Source organism: Colletotrichum acutatum (genome assembly GCF_030867785.1).
Source record: "Colletotrichum acutatum strain CBS 112980 chromosome Unknown BDZ83scaffold_13, whole genome shotgun sequence".
In the NCBI taxonomy this organism is placed as follows: Eukaryota; Fungi; Ascomycota; class Sordariomycetes; order Glomerellales; family Glomerellaceae; genus Colletotrichum; species Colletotrichum acutatum.
Genome location: NW_026849007.1, coordinates 125,830 through 144,377, shown reverse-complemented (window position 1 = coordinate 144,377; position 18,548 = coordinate 125,830). Strand labels below are relative to the sequence as shown.

The following is an 18,548-nucleotide window of genomic DNA, read 5'->3' as shown; positions in this document are numbered from 1 at the left end:
TGTGTGCCTAGTAATTTCATCAACCACCTCAAGTGCGAGAGCGACATGTCGTTGTTGTCAGTCACGAATTGTCAGCATTTTTACTCGGCACTGGCTTGGAGCATATCGGCCAAGTCCGCCAGATACACTACATCAGCTACCTCCCTCTCCGTTTGCGATACCTTAGTTGAGGTAGGCGTCGTGAGAACCTCGACATCGGACGAATGAAGCGAGCTTATGCACAAACAAGGTCAAGGTTCGGCTCAATAGTGTTGCCCAGCCATGTCAAGCTGTCGCCATCGGCTTCGACACGCGCACAGGGTCCTGTTCGTCTTTTGCAATCGCCCAGGCTGTAGATATACACTTTCGACCTGCATGAACCTCGGAGCACACCTTCGGTTTTCTTGCAGCCCGTCTTGCGTCCACCGGACGTAGGTCCTTCAACGTCCGGTCGCGGCTGCAGTCGCGGTGCAATTCTGCTGAACAGCTGCGTGGCAACAATGGCAGCGCCAAATGCACAGCATGCTGTTGTCGGGGCGTTTCCTGCCGCAAAACGAGAAACAAAATTCTTTTCATCGAGGTTCGACTGGCCAGCATCGACTACATACGATGCAACGTCAGCCTAGGGATTTCTCCCAAGGTGAAACGAACGATGGCACCCTTTCCAAGAAATGGTACTGCCTGTGCCAACTGAAACATGTGCACTTCGTATTTCCTCTTGCCCACAGCTAATGCTTGCCAAGAAGCACCATCGAGTTGCATCAGATCTAGCACCGTCGACCAGTGCCACGATGCTCCACTCCACTTCGCATCAACTCTCGAACCACACATCGGGTCGACTGTAAGCCACACCCGCAACCATCTGGTTCAAGATTCTGGCCAACGGACCAAGCGATTCCAGCTGCAAATCCTGTAAGTGTACAAGACCAGGCTGTCAGCCACTTCGCTACAATGCACTGCCCCAAAATCCCAACTACGTTATCCTTCCTTTCGCCGTGCCGCCGTGAGAATTTCATCTGGCCAGATTTACACGTGAGAAATGAATACGATCAGAATTTCCTGTCCCGATTCGGAAGAGGCACTGGCGACGATAGCCAAGCCTGTCTGCGCACGCGTCTGTTACCTTTCTCGATATTGGACATCTACTTCTCTCTATCAAAAGAATGTTGAATGTGGGAATTCTCCTCTCTAAAGGAAAAGGCGGCAGTAATCCCGGGGTCAATCAATCAACCACCTCAGAGCGATTGCTTCAGATCTTATAGGTACTGTGCCCACTTGCTTGGCTGATGTGGTAAAGATCTGCTTTGCACCCATCCATTCCACCTGGCATTCCTCGCTCCTCCTTCATCGTCACCTTCACGCACGAACTACGATCTAGCCGGTGACTGGCCATCCTTGCAACCCATGTCTCTTCATCCATATGAATCCTCAGGTTACAAACTATTGTCGATCGTAGCTTGGCTCATCTACTTGTCAGTTTGCCATGGATCTCGGCTAGATCGTGGAGTGTTGCGAGCCTGAAAAGCTCATTGGGTAGGCTTTTCTGGTAGGCTCCGATGACGAGGGTATACTCGGCCGCGTTTGGTGCCTCGCATGGATTGTCTGCCTCGATAAGAGCCCCAGGAGCCATCCTGCACCTTGAAATCTTGGCAGTTGCGGCAACCTCCAGCGGGTTATGTTGGTGGCGTCTGGTAGACTGCAATAAAGTGTATCCTCAGAACCTAGTTCTGTATGATGGTGCGTTCTTCACGTCCTGTTGTGGAAGCGAGGTTTCCCCTTCGTTAGCAAACTCTACTGGCACTTGCGAACCCGGCGAGGCTGTTCCTTCCGATCTCCTGGTCTGGGCGTAGAATGCATGGCCGACATGTGACGCTTGTGAACAGTGCCGTGACGATGTGTTGGAGAAGTCTCTGATTGCTCTACATCGTTACCAGCTTCTACGTCCCAGTCGGAGCGAGGAGGATGCGCCCGCGCAAAATAGTTTCCACGCTTGGTTGATGACTCATACCAATCAACGTCACTTAGCTGAAGCTTGCGAACCCGTTGTCCGCCACGGTCTTTTCCGCGATCTGTTCGATTGTGGTGATAGGAAGTTGGCTTCTCGTGGCCTGCTTGGGGGATGTGAATATCTAGGTGTCCTTTAATTGGTTTTGGGCAGTCGTTACCATCCTGGTCCTCGCTCTCGCGAAGATCATAGTTCAACACAAGGTTCTTGATGCGTTGCTGCTCCTCTCTTTCGGCTTGTTGCTGAGTTTTCATAGCCACAGCAAATGTTGAGTCGGAAGGAAGTTCCACGGTCCGCGTCTGCGAAGCGTGTTAGTCAAGCTGATAACTGCACTCAACCCACCACAGCTTCACCCACCTGCTGCCGGTTGCCCTTCTTCGTCAAGAGCGAAAAGGCCATGGTGCTACTTGGAGTGGGGACACCAGTATCTCCAGGGTCGGCTGCTGTTGCTGGATCCTTGCTTTTGCCGCGGACGGGCAGTGGCACGTCGAACAAGGGTTTGCGCTCGAACTTTCGAGATTCCAGACTCTCGGCCATCATCTTAGCGTATTCACGTTCAAACTCGGCCTCGGCTTCCGGATCAACTTGTTCCTGCTGACGAGTAACCACGATGGCCTCATCCTCGCTGTCGGAGTCAGCGTGAGACATGTCGACGTCGTTATCCTATTCGTAAGACTAATCAGCAACGGCTTGGGCCAGCACGGCCTAGTCGATTCTCTTACTTCGGCATCTTCGTCGGAACCAGACTCTTCTTCGTCAGCTTCGGGCTCAGGCAAGTGTTCATCTCCATCCTCATCGTCCGAAGATGACCCAATGGATGCATCATCGGCCTCGAGCGTCTTGTCAGCTCCCGAAACCTTTTGGTCCTGAGCTATGGCAAGTTGGAATGCTTTGGAAGCCTCTTCGAGGTTAGTTGCCAATTTCCACTGCGGTCGTGTAAGGGCGAAAGTGTCTTGAACAATGAACTCGATATCCATGGGCAGCGACTGCTTGGTGTAGATATAGTACTATCATGTATTAGTCAACAGGAAGCAGCGCCAAGTCCAAAGGAACAAACCTGGAAGAACGACAAGAAGTAGTCCAACTTCTTGCCAGCCGCACCCTTGGCAAAGTACATGCCACAGGTCTCCAAGATAGTCGCAATCAGACGAATACGGAAGAAATCATCGGGCAAATCAAAATGATTCAGTCGACCAGGAATGGGCGGACCACCATGGCCAAAAGTCATGATCTTGTACATGGTGTCGAAGACGACCGGATGCTCAACCATTCGGTAGTTGTAGAGTTCACCAATGTACTTGACCTCAGAAATCCTTCGCTGGTAGAACTTGAAGTCGTTCTGCTCCAGCCCGAAGCTGATCGACTCCATGACAGTGTCAATAACCCTGACAACGAAAGCTGGGTGGTACCGGTAGATTGCGCTGAGGAGAATTGCGAGAAGATGGATATTGCCGTACTTGACTTTGCCCGGCTTGGAGAAAACCTTTTCAAGAATGGTGACGACCTTGACATATGGTTAACATCTGACGACACGGCAAAGATCAATATCGACCTACCTCGGCCTCCTCCCAGTGGAGTCTGCGAATCTGCTTCAAGACCTTACTGTAATTACGCTTAGTCATATCCATATAGATCAACTTGCGAATAAACAGCTCCATGGGAGTGCGCTCCTTTTGTTGAATGGCTGGCCGGTCAGGAGGGTCAACGTAGTAGACGGCGTTCTCAATGAGCATGCGTTCGGCTTGGCCAATGTGCTGGACAGACTTCTTGCGTTGCAATGTCTCGAGAAAGGTTGCCATGCGTGGTGAAGTCTCCGGGTTCCGCAGGAGGTATCGCCCGCAGTTCTCTAAGAGATTGCAGATGATCTCGATGTTCATCCTAGAGAAGTCGTCGAGGCTGACCTTGAGACAATGAAACACAACATGCTCCGGGACGATGCCAAATTTGGTCAATTCAGCAAGGTAGCGAATATTGCTCAAGCGTACTTGGCCCAGGAAGTCTTTGTCCTTTCGTCTCTGCAGACTGCGAAACTCGGCATCAAGATAGTCGACGAGACCTTTGGGGATATCCGGCATGTATCTGCCCAGAGTGGCAGCGAGCCTGGCCCATGACGGCAACAGGTCGCCGCGACCTTTGGGGACTTCAGTCAAAGCCTTGATCAGTCTGTTGCGAGAGGCTTTCGAGTTGAGATAGCAGAAGTCGATAGCGGCTTGGTCAATCACGTCCTTGTTGGTGAGATCTGGCAAGCGAGCCAACACTGCGTCCACCTGAGCGCCAATCGTCTTGTTGGCAATGGAGGTGGACTGGTCTTCGGCTGCGTCCGGGACTTTGGGAGTTTCCGGTGCATCGGTAACTTCTACTTTCCTGCCCACTTGCTCCTCGTTATCGGACTTCTTCTTCTTACCGTCGTCCAAAAGAATGCCCGGAACTTTGCCCTTCAGGTCGACGAGATTTTCGTAGAAGCGTCGCTCATCTTCGTCTTCCCAAATACCAGCACCGTCACCAAGGCCACGAAGATAGTCGCCGGCCTTGACCAGACCGATTGAGCCATTGGTGTTGGCCAACGAGTCATCGCTCTCCTTGAGATCAGGCATATCAGCGCCAATGGCGTCAGCGATGGCCTGGGCATTGGCTACCAGCCGCTCCTGGGCCTTCATTTGCTTTTCAAAGTTGGCCTGGCGATCTTCAAAGACTTCGCCCGACTTGACGTAGGCCTCAGCATTGCGGCGAGCTTGAGAATGGATCGATTTTTGGTCTCGAACGACATGGCTCTTGACGTCCTCAAAGTACTTTTTAAGGATAGTCTTGAACTTCTCCTGGAGCTCAGGAGGCGTGAACGGCTGATCTTCGGTGTCGATAACTTGGTCTTCGCCGCCACTCTCTCCGTGCGCAATTCCGTTCGCAGTCTTGGTCGCGCCGTCCTCCTCAACTGTCTTTCGTCCCTCGGCAGCCGTAGACTTGACGCCCAAGATATCCCAGCTGAAGGCCTTTACGAAGATGACGAGTAGAGGCAGGTTTACGTGTTCCCGATCATGGCCAAGCAGATCCTTCAGTACCTCGAGCGGGAAGGGCTCGGTAGCACCGCTCCTGTTTGCCTGCGCTCTAGGCTTCAGCTCAGCGACCTTGCCCGTAGCACCCTTGGTGGCATCGTCTGGTCTTGTAACGTCATCGAGAGTTCGCAGAACATCAACAAGCCAAAGCTCGGTGACAATGCGCAAGAGCACACGCTGGCGCGTCAAGCGCTCTTTCTCCTCCTTCTCGCGAACCTCGGGTGTCAACGACTTGAGCAAGCTCTTGTCGGGCGTTGCCATTCCCTTCCCAAGCAGCCATCCTAGGTATTCGGTAAACTCGCTGGGACCAAAGCGCTGGTGTAGAGCGCTGACGATTTCGACGCCGGCTTCGATCTCGCCGGGGGACTTGAGTCTGCATAGGCCCTCGAAGCAGGCAGAGACGATTTCGGAGAGGTACTTGTGCAGGCTGAGGGTGCGGATCTCTTGGAGGAAGGTGTTTAGGGTCGCGGCTGATACGGCGGTTCGAAGGCGCTTGATGAAGGCGGTATTCTTCTTGAGAGATGAATCGAGAGATTTGCTGACAGCAAACAGATCTGTGAAGGAGAATCAAGTCAGAGGAGGGGTGTTGGGCATGGTGGGGTCTGAACCAGCTATACGAACCTTGCTCGCCATCCCAAGCGCGGGTATTCAAGGAGCGCAATTCACCTGAGTGATTGTTAGCAAGATGCCTAATAGTAGAAGAGAAGGCGGCGGGCGGGCGAGAGGGCGGAACTGACGCTTCCTGGCACGATCCATGGCGGATCGTGAGAATCGAGTGTTGTATATGCAAGGGTTGAAAGCGGACGGGCGCTACATAGGGCAGGATGGCACTGATGATGTCGGGAGCTGGTGCTATGGGATCGAGTGTTGTAAACGAATGTGACTCTGCGCGTCAACATGGGCCGGCATCGGTAAGATTGTTCGCAGCGGCAGGCCTTGCCTGGGGGGGCAAGTGGTCGTGTCGGTTCGGGTTTGCGTGAATGGTGTCGTTGGCGATTGTATTGGCGGTGCTGAGAGAATTCTGGACCTGAGGTGAAGGTGAGGAGCCGTTTGGGTTGCCTGTCTCTGCTGGATCTGCACAAGGGAAGTCAGGGCAGCGACGGTGGCGGTTGTGTTTAGCGGATTTTGGGTACGGAGTAGTGGCCTTGGAGATTCAGGAAGGTCGCGGAAAGCCCTCCAGGTGTGCAATGGAAGGCTGCACAGGCGCCTTGCAGTGAGAGTTTCGGAGGGAGCAACCTACTTAGCGCATGGTTCCTGCTGTGGGTGGCCTATAGCTTAGGTGGGCAGGCACCCAAGGTAGCATCTGATTTGCCGCCTTGGATGCCGCATTTCACGGTCATCTAGGCGGTCCGGGCGGTGAGCGTCATGACCCGGCGCTTTGGGTACCTTTGTCGTTTACCTCACAGGTCCACTTCCAACATTCACCATGGAAAACCTGTCCCCGTGGCTCCATATTTACATACCTCCATGCTACGGATACCTATATAGGGTATTGGATTGAGCCTGGAGTATTATCGGAAGGATTTACGTTGATGCGAAAGTGGAAGGACGGTATGAACGGGAAGAGACAGCTTCTTGAGGTTCAGTCATGTCACTCAGCTGAAGGAGAAATTCCCATGTCCCACTTGGCTTCAGAGTGTCTTTTAAAGAATCCGAAAATCTTATGCCAAATATGGGAAACATGAGGTTTCGAAGCCCATTTCTGTGGCTTCATGGAATGCCTCCATCCCCACTCACGGACCCAGCCGTGAGACATGTTGCCTTTGAGGGGAAAATGAAGCAAGATACGAGCACAGGTCTAATGTCAACATATTTGATTTGAAGTTCCCACGAATCACCGTCTCAATTGGCCAATGACGGACATGCCAGGATCAAGAAAGCAAGTCTGCCAATCCTGTTATCGACAAATCAGCCACAACATCACACATGTCGTTTCTTACTAAAACTTTACGCAATGCGAAAGCACAAACTCTGAAGGTGTGGCTGGTCCAGACTTCTGGCCTCATTCAAGGCTCTACTACGTTGAGTCACACCATTTTCTATAGGATCAGATGGTACGTAGCGAAGGTTGACAAGTCATTCACTAGCAGCCACGATGTTGCTCAAGACTTCATATTGCCACATTCGCGGGCGAGGCTGATCGTGAGCCACGACATGAGTGTTACAGGCAACACGAGAGAAATCTCCGCAAACCGTCGTGATGGGTGTCAAGCTGTGCGACGCGCCACGATAATGACCCTAGGATGACGGGGTCAAAAGACCTAGCCCAACGACAGATGAAGGCTTGCTAAATTGATGAATGCAAGCCTGATCCGATGATACCTGGTGTAGCAGTTGCATCGAAAGATCAAATGCCGTCTCTAAACATGAAGAATGATAACGGTGTATGAACACGATGAGGTTCGGCCTGGTGTATGAAAGTAAGTACGGCTCTTGGATGCGGCGGCCAACCGGACGGACAAGGGTGCCGGGTCTCTTGAACTTTGAGAATTCCCCCGATCCGGGACCTTTTCAACACATTTTCCACGGGCCTTTCCCGGGCCCAGGGGCGTGGATCCCGATCGGGGTTCCATTCGAATCATTTGACCAATCCAGTGCCGCGAAATACCGAGCCGATAGACTGAAGGAGAGGGAGATAAAAAAAAGTTGAATTAAGCATCTCCGCTGAGATTTCCCTCGTCCGTTGCTTTGTGCCCTTATCGCCCCAATAGCATCAGTCCAACCGCCAACGTCAAACTGTCCAAGAGAAGAATGACGCGAGCAACTGATAAGAATCCCGCTCCAGCATGCCAGTAGTGTCAGTGTGTGTCTTTCCTCCGCGGAACTCTTCAACACTTGAGCCCACTCCCTTCCTAGCTAGAAAGTTGCATCTCCTCGCCGCACGCCGTCTCGTACCCGTCGAATAAGGTAAGTTGCCAGGTTCCGAACCGTCTGGTCGATCTTATTCGCCGGCGAATCGTCTGCTCACTTACACGACACTTTGACCAAGGCCAACGAGGGCACCCAAGCTAAGAGTATTTGGTGAGGATGGAATATGGCACCGCAGGTCCTGTACACGGACGGGACTGTCTCTTTTTCTAATTAGGTAGGTACTGTATACCTTCCTGTCCAGCCGTCAGCGCAATTCTCGGAGAGATGATCCTGCTTGTCCACGGCCTTTAGGTCTCCCGGTGAGCCTTTATCTTAGCGTCACTTTCATCTGATGATGCCATGTTGTACTATTCCACCCCATCCCCAAGCAAGGCCTTAAATCTTTGGCCTTGCACTTGCCATGCCATGCCATGTCATGTCATGCAGCAATTCCCCATCCCCTCGCCCCCTGTCGTGCGTCCGGCCTGCCCACACCACAGACACCAAACTCCGGCCCCAGGAAATCCAATTCTCACCTCCACCAACCCAACCCACTCATCACTGTTACTTATTCCATCCTTGCCCGGCGTTCGTAGATTTTCTCTTTTCTCTCGTGATTTCTAGCCATCTACTCTACCTCATAGCGATCTTGCATCGAGCCTTGTTTTCCGGGTTGACAGTTGATTGTATCTTGCCTAGCGCCTAAGCAGTTTCATGGCTGGCTTGTGATTATCATTAACGGCTGATACAACTATTACCCCGGACGCTTATCCTGCTCAACTTCATTCAATCTTCCTCATAACGCCTATCAGTCGTACGCCCAACCATCATCGTCAACCATGGATGTTCTCCCTACCCCTACGTCAACATCTTTACGAGAACCACACGCCAAGAAAGAGCTCAGCTTTCCTCCCAGTCCTGCAACGACAGTAAGAGAGGGTCAGTCTTATAGCGTTGACGGCGGATCAGACTGCTCAATATCAGGGTGCTTGTTAGACGAGGTCATCGTCGAGGGCCCTCGCACATATCCCCTACCTCCCAAGTCTAGAGTCAACAAGGTCCTCACCGAAGACCTCAAGACACCCGACAGTCATGTCACCAGAGATCCCCGACTAATACGCCTGACGGGGCTTCACCCCTTCAACGTCGAGGCCCCTCTTAGCGAGCTGTACGACGAAGGTTTCATTACCACGAAAGACTTGCACTATGTACGCAACCACGGCCCAGTGCCAAAGGTCGAGGACGAAGACATGTTTGACTGGGAGTTCACTGTCGAGGGCCTGGTCGAGAACCCTATCAAGATGACACTCAGAGACCTCATCTCAGACTACGAGCAGATCACCTATCCCGTCACCCTCGTATGTGCTGGAAACCGCCGGAAAGAACAGAACATGGTTAGGAAGTCAAAGGGCTTCTCATGGGGTGCCGCCGGTCTGTCAACAGCCATCTGGACCGGTGTCTCGATAGGCGACCTGCTCGCCAAGGCGATGCCCAAGAGGGGCGCCAAATACGTCTGTTTCGAGGGCGCCGATAAATTACCCAACGGATACTATGGAACTAGCATCAAGCTCAATTGGTGTATGGATCCTAACCGCGGCGTGACCGTCTGTTACCGCATGAACGGCGAGTTACTGCACCCCGACCACGGGAAGCCAGTACGCATCATCATTCCCGGGCAGATCGGCGGCAGAAGCGTAAAGTGGCTCAAGAAGATCATCGTGACCAAAGAGCCGAGCGACAACTGGTATCATATTTACGACAACCGCGTGCTTCCTACCATGGTCTCGCCAGACGCCAGCGCTGACCTCCCCGAAGTATGGAAAGATGAACGTTACGCCATCTACGACCTCAACACGAACAGCGCCACCTGCTACCCTGCGCACGACGAGGTCCTATCATTGACCAACGGACCAGAATCGTACAAGGTTCGCGGATACGCGTACGGCGGTGGCGGTCGACGCATCACTAGAGTAGAATTAAGTTTGGACCGTGGCAAGACCTGGCTCCTCGCCAACATTAACTACCCCGAAGACACGTACCGACTCGCTCCCGAAGGCGAGACTCTCTACGGCGGCCGCGTGGATATGGACTGGAGAGAGAGCTGCTTCTGCTGGTGCTTCTGGGACTTGGACATACCCGTAGCCCAGCTCGCGGATGCGGCGGACGTCATGGTCCGCGCTATGGACGAGGGCATGATGGTGCAACCGAGAGACATGTACTGGAGTGTCCTGGGCATGATGAACAATCCGTGGTTCAGGGTGGTCATCCACAAAGAAGGCCATGATCTTCGTTTCGAGCACCCAACGCAACCAGCTCTCATGCCGGGCGGATGGATGGACCGTGTCAAGAAGGCCGGAGGAAACCTGGCCAACGGATTCTGGGGCGAAAAGGTAGAGGGCGAAACCGGGAGCTCAACCGAGCTGGAGCCCGTTAAGGAAATCTGCATGACCAAGGACACTGTCAAGCGGGCCATTTCCATTGACGAGCTGCGCCAGCATGAAGGCGAAGAGGAGCCTTGGTTCGTCGTCAATAATGAGGTGTACGACGGCACTCCTTTCTTGGAAGGCCACCCGGGAGGTGCAGCATCCATCTTTGGAGCAGCTGCACAGGACGTCTCGGAAGAGTTCCTGACCATTCGTAAGTTCGCAGCAATCTCCTTCTCCAATGTTGGCTTGCTTTTAACGCTCTCCTCTCTAGACAGCGAGAACGCCAAGGCCATGATGCCCCAGTACCACATCGGCACCCTCGACTCGGCAGCCCAAAAGATCCTAAGCGCAGGCGAGGTCGTAGTAGAAGACTCCCAAGCCTCCCCTCGCGCCGTCTTCCTCCAGTCAAAGACCTGGACGAAGGGCATCCTCTCGAAAAAGACAAAGATCTCCTCCGACACCAAAATCTTCACCTTCACCCTCGAACATGCCGACCAAATCGCCGGCCTGCCCGTCGGCCAGCACCTCATGATGCGTCTCCGCGACCCCGTCACCCGCGAGGCCATCATCCGCGCCTACACCCCGATATCAGAGGGCACCGAAAAGGGCCAACTCCACGTCCTCGTCAAGATCTACTACGACACCCCCGGCGGCCAGCCGGGCGGTAAGATGACGCAGGCCCTTGACGCCATCCCCGTCGGCCACTTTGTCGACTTCAAGGGCCCCATTGGCAAATTCGAATACCTCGGCAAGGGGCTGTGCTCCATCTCTGGAAAACACCGCACCGTGAAACGATTCGTCATGATCTGTGCCGGCTCCGGCATAACGCCAATCTTCCAGGTCCTCCGCGCCGTCCTCAAGGACGAGGCAGACCCGACGACGTGCCTCGTTCTCGACGGCAACCGCGTCGAGGAGGATATCCTCTGCCGCGCGGAGCTCGACACCATGACCGCCACCGCTGGGCCAGACAAGTGTCGGCTGGTGTACTCGCTCACCAAACCTGGACCTGAGTGGACGGGGCTAAAGGGTCGCATGGACGGCACTTTTTTCGAGAGGGAAGTCGGCAGGTGCGGTGGCGGCGGCGACGAGCTCGTCCTCGTCTGCGGACCGGAGCCGTTGGAGAAGGGGGTGCGCGCCAGCCTTGCTAGCCTCGGATGGAACGAAGACGATCTACTGTTCTTCTAGGCAACATCTGGGGAGTAGGGTAGCCAACCTACATCCAAAGGTGCGTCAAAGTGACCCGGGCCGACGGAGCTCGGAAGTTCGGCACAGGTCCCCTGGTCAGCAGACAAGAGCCGCCACCGCGCCGGGCCGTACTTAGATGGGGTGTGGGTGGAGTTTGTATCAACGACAAGCATCGATACTAGAAAGTAAAAAGGTGCGACATGATCAGGCATCTCCGGCAAGGAAAACGGTCATCTGCTCTAAACTTCCTCTAGGCTGGGGCGAACAAAGCTGGGAAGACTGGCATCTACTTTTTTTTTTCGCATATCAGCGGGGTCTCTTTGTTTTCAACAGCGTATTTGTGTTTGGACATCTCCGCGGGAGAAAAGGAGACGACACACCCACCCCGAGATCTTGCTTGGGCTTACACGCGCGACATGGATGGGTGTGTGGATAGTTGGCAGATATATACCACTCTGAGCGATTCAAATATTGAAATGATTTTGACGATCCTGCAATTGGAACAGTCTTTCTTGATTATACACCCGTTTGCTACCCGTAGATACCATTTCCCGTAAAGCAAGTTATGTACATTTCTTTCATGACTTTCGTTATTTCGCTTTCCTATTCCATTCGTACTAACACAAGGCTTCCTTCCCTTCGCCCGCCTCAGTGGCCCCCTTCTGCACTTCCACCCTCGGCAGCACCACCGTGACCAGGCGGGTTGGGGTAATAAAACGCAGCCACGGCAATGGCAACGTAAATGGTCACGCTCAAGAATCCCTCGAGGTAGTTGCTCTTCTGATCCCTCAAGAAGTTTCCAACCGTCAGGATGGCGAGGATGAGCATGCCGATATCGAACACCTCAAAGACGAGGTCCATGTGCTTGTGTAGGCCCCACGCGACGATGACGACGAGCGGCGCGTTGAAGAGGGCCGTCTGCAGCGTGGCGCCGAGGACGTGAGACAGGGCAAAGTTCATCTGGTTATCCCACGCCTCGTCGACGGCCGTCAGGTGCTCGGCGGCCTTCTCGACGAGGGGCACGAGGATGAGACCCATGAAGGGGTCCGAGATGTTGTGTCGCTCGACGATGGGGGCGATTTGCTCGACGAGGTAGATGGCCATGAAGGTGACGAGGGTGATTGCGATGACGAGGGCGACGAGGCACTCGGTCAGCGTTAGCTTGGGCTTGTTGATGTCCTTGCGCTTGTCGTGGTCGCGCTGCTCGTCGTGCTCAAAGATGGCATCGTAGATTCCGTGGTGGGTTCGGGCCTGGAAGTAGACGTAGACGGCGTAGGCGATGACGAGGAGGCAGGATACGATGCGCGAGATGTGGCGTGTCTTGCTGCCGAGTTCTTCGGCGGTGAGCTGGTTTTCGAGCGAGTTGGCGAATAGCGTCGGGATGGCTAGGGCAACACCTCTTGTTACAGTTGTTAGCATCGCGTGTTATCCGTCAGTCGGTAGATAGTACTTACGCTGTAAGCAGCAAGCCGCTTCCGGCTTCACTGACGACTTCACTGAACTCGGCCTCGTCTCTTCGCATGCCACCCGCAATGAAGCATAGTCCCAGGCATAGGAGCATAGTTGCCAAGATGGAACCGAGAATGGCAGCCTTGATAACGGTAAACTGGTCTCCGGCGAGTAGCACCATGAAGAGGATGATTTCAACAATGGAACCAAAGCTAACGACTACTATTAGCATCACAAGGTGCAAAAGAACGGAACTTTGCTCACGTCGTCTCAATCAGCACGCCAAAAACGTGGCTCACTTTGCGAGAAAGCTCCTGGCCGGCGAACCCAACCATGTTGGCACAGGGGATCATGGCGATATAAGTGAGGATGAAGATGAGGACATGGTCGTTTGGTCGAGTGTATCGAACGGCAAAAGCGGCGGGTACGAAAGGCCAGAGAAAGTTGCAGAGAAGGGAGGCTCGACTTGATGATTTCCAGGAGATCTTGAGGAACTTGAAGGGGTGAAAGCCCCTGCGGCCACTCTCGCCGGACGGCTTGACCCTGACTTTGCTACCTGGCGGAGGTTTTCTGTGTAGGTGCCCATTGTGACTCGGCAGCTCGTCGCCGCGGGAGGAGTAGTTTGAAGTGCGTGCCTTCTCGGGAGGGACGATGGGGTGGTTAGATTCTCGTCGCCGCGATCGTCCGTCGGTTGACGATCTATAGCTCTGGCGGTAGGGTGACCTCGGAGCCGACATGACGGCGAGTTGAGGTGTCTATATTTGTCTAGACGTTATATGACTTCTAGGTGCTTTACTCGGAAGAAGTGGCAATGCTGTAAGGGCGGAAAGTACGTCTTATATGAAGTCGAAGAGGGCGGGTACACCGAGGTTGTATCACTGGGATAAGGGACGGTGAAGAAGTGTGGAACAAGCCCCAATACCAAGACTTTTGACAGTGTGGCTGGACGAACAGCAGAAGGGGGAGGGAGGGATATAATAAACAGATTCTCGAGAGATGGAGAGAAGTGAGGACCCTCGTTCCCCAGTCTTGATCAACGTGGTCCAGTCGGTCGGTGGTGGATTGGTGGCCGCGGGTAGCGGTAGCGGTAGCAGGGGTTTGTGTTCAAGGTTGTCCGGGGGGGGGGGGGCTGGGCTGGACCGGGCCTGGGGGTTTCGGCGCGAGTACGTTTCAACTTGAGCTTTCTCTCGCTGCTGACCAGTCGGTGAGAAGGGGGAACCTGAGTATGAACCTAGGCAGATGTTGTCTTGTTGTTGTTTGTTGTGTAAGTGAGGGAGGCCGTCAATCCAAAAGAGAGCAAGAGAGTTCGTGACATGTTCGGCTTCATAGCATATGTAGCAAGGGGAGCCGATGAAAAGGCAGGTACACATCTACTGGATTCTAGCGAGAGAAACCTTGCACGGGGAGAGGGAGACAGAGAGAGTTCGAGGCGTATTGAGAGTCGGTGAATCAAGGCACGGCCAGGCTTGCTGTCATGCCAAGAGCTCTGACAGAACCCCCTGTGCATTGTTGGACGAGTGGAAACTTGGGAAGAGAAGCAGCGGGCGGGCGTGTGGTGCGTGTGTGCGTGTATGGGTACACCTGGCCAGCTGGCTTGTTGGACGGGCGCCGCCTGAAATGCCGTGAAACCAAAAGTACAAGATACTTTTCCCGTCCGTGTGTGAGGATGCGACGACGCGTGCGAGAGGTGGTAATTGGAATTTTGACCCTAGGTACGGATACGATAGGAAGACAGACCAGAAAGACACGCCCTGCTTCTGGGAAGCTGTTCCATTCATGTGTCGAGGCTTCATGTTTTGGTAGGTTTGTTGTTTTGCTTCGCGTTGTCCAGCTGCAGCCTACGGAGTAGGTACCTATCCGTATACCACGAAAAAGAAGCGATAACCACTCACAGACTGGCGGTAATGCAGGCAGGGGGGAAAAGACCGTGGGAGAAATATTCGCCAAGACAAAACGTCGTGCAGATAAGCAGCTGCCCGACGATGCCAGCAACGCCAGCGACGCCAAACGACGTCACAAAGCTATCGCAGACCCCTGAAGACCATGAAAGTCCCGGAGCCATTTTCCAATAGAAATGCAACGCCAGCAAGCCTAATCCACTGATCCACGACCACTCGCGAGTACCTTACGGCGCTGCTGCACACTACGTCTTCCTTCCTCTTCCTCCACCAGTAACGAAATTGTGCCAAGACTTTCATTCCAAGATTCTCAGAGTTCCACGCGCATCCAGCCACTGCTCTCATCATCTTTCTTCAAAAGGTGTCCGTCATCAATGACCACGCTGACATGGGGGCACTCGATCCTCATCTCCGTCTCTTCATTCTACTTCGTAGAGTAGTACAGTCTACGGATTGTATCAAGTTCGCCTAGTTCCCGGTAATGTACCGAGGCTTTTTCCCAAAATCTCAACATCTGGGCAAAGTTATGCAGCAGACGGGCGTCCAATGCGTCTAACTGCAACCCGCCCTGAAGTAACAAGGGACCACCGTCCATACAATTGACTTTTTTTTTCGGACGGAGTAATAATTCCAGAGTAAAGGCACCTGAACTTTCTGAGGGAGGCAGCCAAGCACAGACTTTTGACGGAACGCGCGCACAACACCAAGGAGGGGGCTGAGGGAGACGGGGGAACGGGCTACGAGGAACCTAACGGGGGAGGCTCAACTCCAAGAGACCTGGGCCTATAACACCCATCGTTCCGAGAACCTACGATCTGAGCCTACTACAGTAAGCAAAAACCAAAAGTCGAACCAGGTCAAACCAAGATGAAGCCAATATGAGCCAAGACCTAGCCAAGAGCAAAGACTCACACTAGGATCTCCCCAAGACGAACAACTGGGTCCTCTCATCGACAAAGCCAAGCAACAATGCCACGAGCGTCCACACAGCCTGAGACACCGTCGCACATCGCATCTCCACCTCCACTTCTCTCCCACGCGTAGGTTCCCACACCCCAACGAGCGATGAGCGAACCGTTCCATCCCAGCTTGCCCCTTGGCAAAAGCTTCTTTGATCCGCCTGCATTCACCTCTGTGCTTCCAATGCATATCCTTGTGCACATCCTCTTTTGGTTGACCGTAAAAGGGTCTTTGGTTGTATTTTCTTCTAAAAACGAAATCCCAAAACGCCCAAAACACCCAAAACATTATCCACTTCCATCCAGCCAGCCTCACCAACATTAACCTTCTGGCTTCCCGCACCTCCCGTGCCGTTCAATCCGTCCTTCTACGACCCCTTCTATCCGTACTTTCATGAGCTTGAGATCAGGCGCATGGGTCCACTCCCCAACGCCATTCCAGCTTCGTACCGTCGAGCTCGTTTTCACACATGAACATCGTGGCGGCCTCCGCTTGGGCTCGGAAGCTTCCAAACCGCCATTCAAGCACTGTGACTCCGGCTTGTGGTACTCGGCGTTCTAAAACATCCTCAGTCTGGTAACTGAATTTCTTAGAGAACCAGCGATCCAGCACATCGCGCCTGACCAGCTCAGATGGGCCTCGAATTAGGATGACTCGGGACCTGCTGTTGTTGGGCTGTGCGGCCGACTTGATCCGGTTCCAGACAACTCTGGGACGGAGTCCTCCGACAATGAGCCTTCTCTGCTTGATGGCCCTGAAGCAATTCTCGGCGCCAGCGCGGCTGAAAAATACCAACTTGGCTGCGGTAAGAAGCCGGCCTTCAATCGGCTTTGGAGCGTTGATGACCGTGGCGTATACTTTGCCTACTGGAGCACAGCCAGCAACAGCTTTAAGCAGCAGAGTATGATCGCAATTGGCCGGAAGCCCAGTGATGAATAGCGCAGTATTCTCGTTGTCTTTGACTGGTGTGCTTTGGTTGCGAAGGTTCAACGGGTCGCCGGCATAATTGGATGGTAGGTTGTAGAACTCCTTTGCAAATCGCGAGATTACTTGTTCGTGAGGTGCATGCGTGACTTGGCCCCGTTGTTCAGCAAGCATACGCATGGCTTCAAAGCCTCTGCCATGGCTTGTTCTTGCCATTGTACTAGTGTTGGAAGGTTCCGCGTCAATACAGACCAGCTGGTCAACAGGGCCAGCTTCGAGAGTGTTGTCGTGAGAGTTTGCAGCTGACGCTCTTCTGACTGTGCTTCCGCCACGACCAAGACCGCCCTTACTGCTCCTGCTGCTCATGCTGCCCCCACTGCTGCCACGCACAGCGGCTGTGGCGATGGCAGGAGCGGCATGAGCACTTCGAGCCTGGTCTTTCTTCAGGTCGAGCCGGGCCATGTGTGACGCCAGAACTTGATCCTGAGGTGCAAGTCTTCGACCAACGTTCTGATCCATCTCTATCACGAAAGTTAGTGAGAACATTCGATGAGGCATAAAGGGATTGACATACTAAATGCGGTCTGATTCGACCGTCGATAGATGATAGTATTGGTGTGGGATGAGGGCGTGGAACACCGAAAGAAGGCTTGATTCGGCTCAAATGAAGCGTCTTCTTAGACGAGTGGTTTGGTGGAAGGAAGCGAAGTGGAAAGGATAAAGGTTCCACGAATGGAAGCTGAAAAACAATATCCTCGATAAGGTGATCAAAAAAAAACTTCGGATCTGATGTGTGCAATCGACTTCTTGACGCTTGCAGTATAATAAAATGCAAAGGGAAGATATGATGGAAGAGGTATCTTGAACCTTTGGGTGGAAGCTTGAGTGGTAGCTATGGGTTGAAGATGAGAAGAGGGAGAAGAGGGATGAGAAGGGGGCTATTTATAAGGACGAGAAAGGAGGAATCGAAAGAGGGCGGTTCGTGGGCGGTTGTAGGCAGTCAAGAGGCGATCCGTAGGCAGTCAAGGGAAGGAGCGATGGGGTAAGGTGGGTGAATGTGTATTCACATAAAACAATTGAGTATGCCCTCACAAATGGGCCCCTCCATCACCTGATCTTGCCTGCCTGACTGCCTTCCCTTCAGCCTATGATCAGCTTAACGTCTTCTAACAACATGGTGGGGCTTGATGGCTGAGGGTTAGAGAGTTTTGATGCCTTGACTAGATCATGAAGTCTCTGGTTTACATCAGGGTTCCCATCATTTGAATCCTCGATTGGTCCGTTCATATTCCACCTTTTACTTTCGGGATTGGATGTCTGATGAGGTAGATACACGGGATCATTCTGGATGATGGATGGCATTGATTAGAAAACCTAGATGACCAAGGCGAGGACAACAGCTGGGATACCAAGGACGAGATACCAACGCACCTGGCGACGATTCCAGATGGAACTCGACTGGCTGGGAGCAGAATTTTCCAGGCAGGGAGAAAGGGATTCGGACATATGCTCGCTCGATCCTGCCTATTCAAGGTACCTGTCTGGCTTCAGAAGTTCGCTGTCTCTCGAATTATCATGGCGGGGTTTCTCTCCTGACGTTGAACCTTCCGCGAAAAAGGACCCATGGAACGGGGCTGAGATCAATTCCAGCATCTAATGGGCGATAGCATGTAGGATATTACTTCGAGAACTATAAGAATATCAACAATCATTCCATCTGTTGAGAATCGCGTGGCATCAGCTACGCCCCCTCTGCCATATGTACTGTTCACCTAGCCAAGTACCTCGACACGAGGTAACAAAGGGAGAAAAACAACCAGAA

General features: G+C 53.2%; 4 protein-coding genes across 4 annotated transcripts; 1 reads left to right on the top strand and 3 right to left on the bottom strand.

The window, feature by feature from the left end:
- Window positions 1-1,770: 1,770 nt before the first annotated feature.
- On the bottom strand, window positions 1,771-5,790 carry BDZ83DRAFT_569236 (MIF4G domain-containing protein; the record flags this gene model as incomplete). Its single annotated transcript, XM_060504167.1, has 7 exons — window positions 1,771-2,283; window positions 2,342-2,647; window positions 2,707-2,991; window positions 3,042-3,488; window positions 3,541-5,588; window positions 5,656-5,700; window positions 5,772-5,790. The coding sequence occupies 7 exons, from the start codon at window positions 5,788-5,790 to the stop codon at window positions 1,771-1,773; spliced, it is 3,663 nt and encodes a 1,220-aa protein (XP_060369132.1).
- Window positions 5,791-8,723: 2,933 nt separating this feature from the next.
- On the top strand, window positions 8,724-11,495 carry BDZ83DRAFT_569014 (uncharacterized protein; the record flags this gene model as incomplete). The annotated part of the gene is made up of 2 exons (XM_060504139.1): window positions 8,724-10,521; window positions 10,582-11,495. 2 exons carry the CDS (start codon window positions 8,724-8,726, stop codon window positions 11,493-11,495), a joined length of 2,712 nt encoding a protein of 903 aa, XP_060369131.1.
- A 648-nt stretch (window positions 11,496-12,143) lies between these two features.
- On the bottom strand, window positions 12,144-13,681 carry BDZ83DRAFT_569250 (calcium/proton exchanger; the record flags this gene model as incomplete). Its single annotated transcript, XM_060504170.1, has 3 exons — window positions 12,144-12,894; window positions 12,950-13,156; window positions 13,209-13,681. The coding sequence occupies 3 exons, from the start codon at window positions 13,679-13,681 to the stop codon at window positions 12,144-12,146; spliced, it is 1,431 nt and encodes a 476-aa protein (XP_060369130.1).
- A 2,228-nt stretch (window positions 13,682-15,909) lies between these two features.
- Window positions 15,910-17,662, bottom strand: BDZ83DRAFT_606603 (uncharacterized protein). Its single transcript, XM_060507391.1, has 2 exons — window positions 17,301-17,662; window positions 15,910-17,247 (listed from the first exon to the last, which is right to left on the bottom strand). Exon 2 carries the CDS (start codon window positions 17,243-17,245, stop codon window positions 16,208-16,210), a length of 1,038 nt encoding a protein of 345 aa, XP_060369129.1. The 5' UTR covers window positions 17,246-17,247; window positions 17,301-17,662; the 3' UTR covers window positions 15,910-16,207.
- Window positions 17,663-18,548: the final 886 nt, after the last annotated feature.

Excerpts from the sequence above, each read along its gene's own strand:
- BDZ83DRAFT_606603 (XM_060507391.1), bottom strand. The coding sequence starts at position 17,245 with ATGGATCAGAACGTTGGTCGAAGACTTGCACCTCAGGATCAAGTTCTG.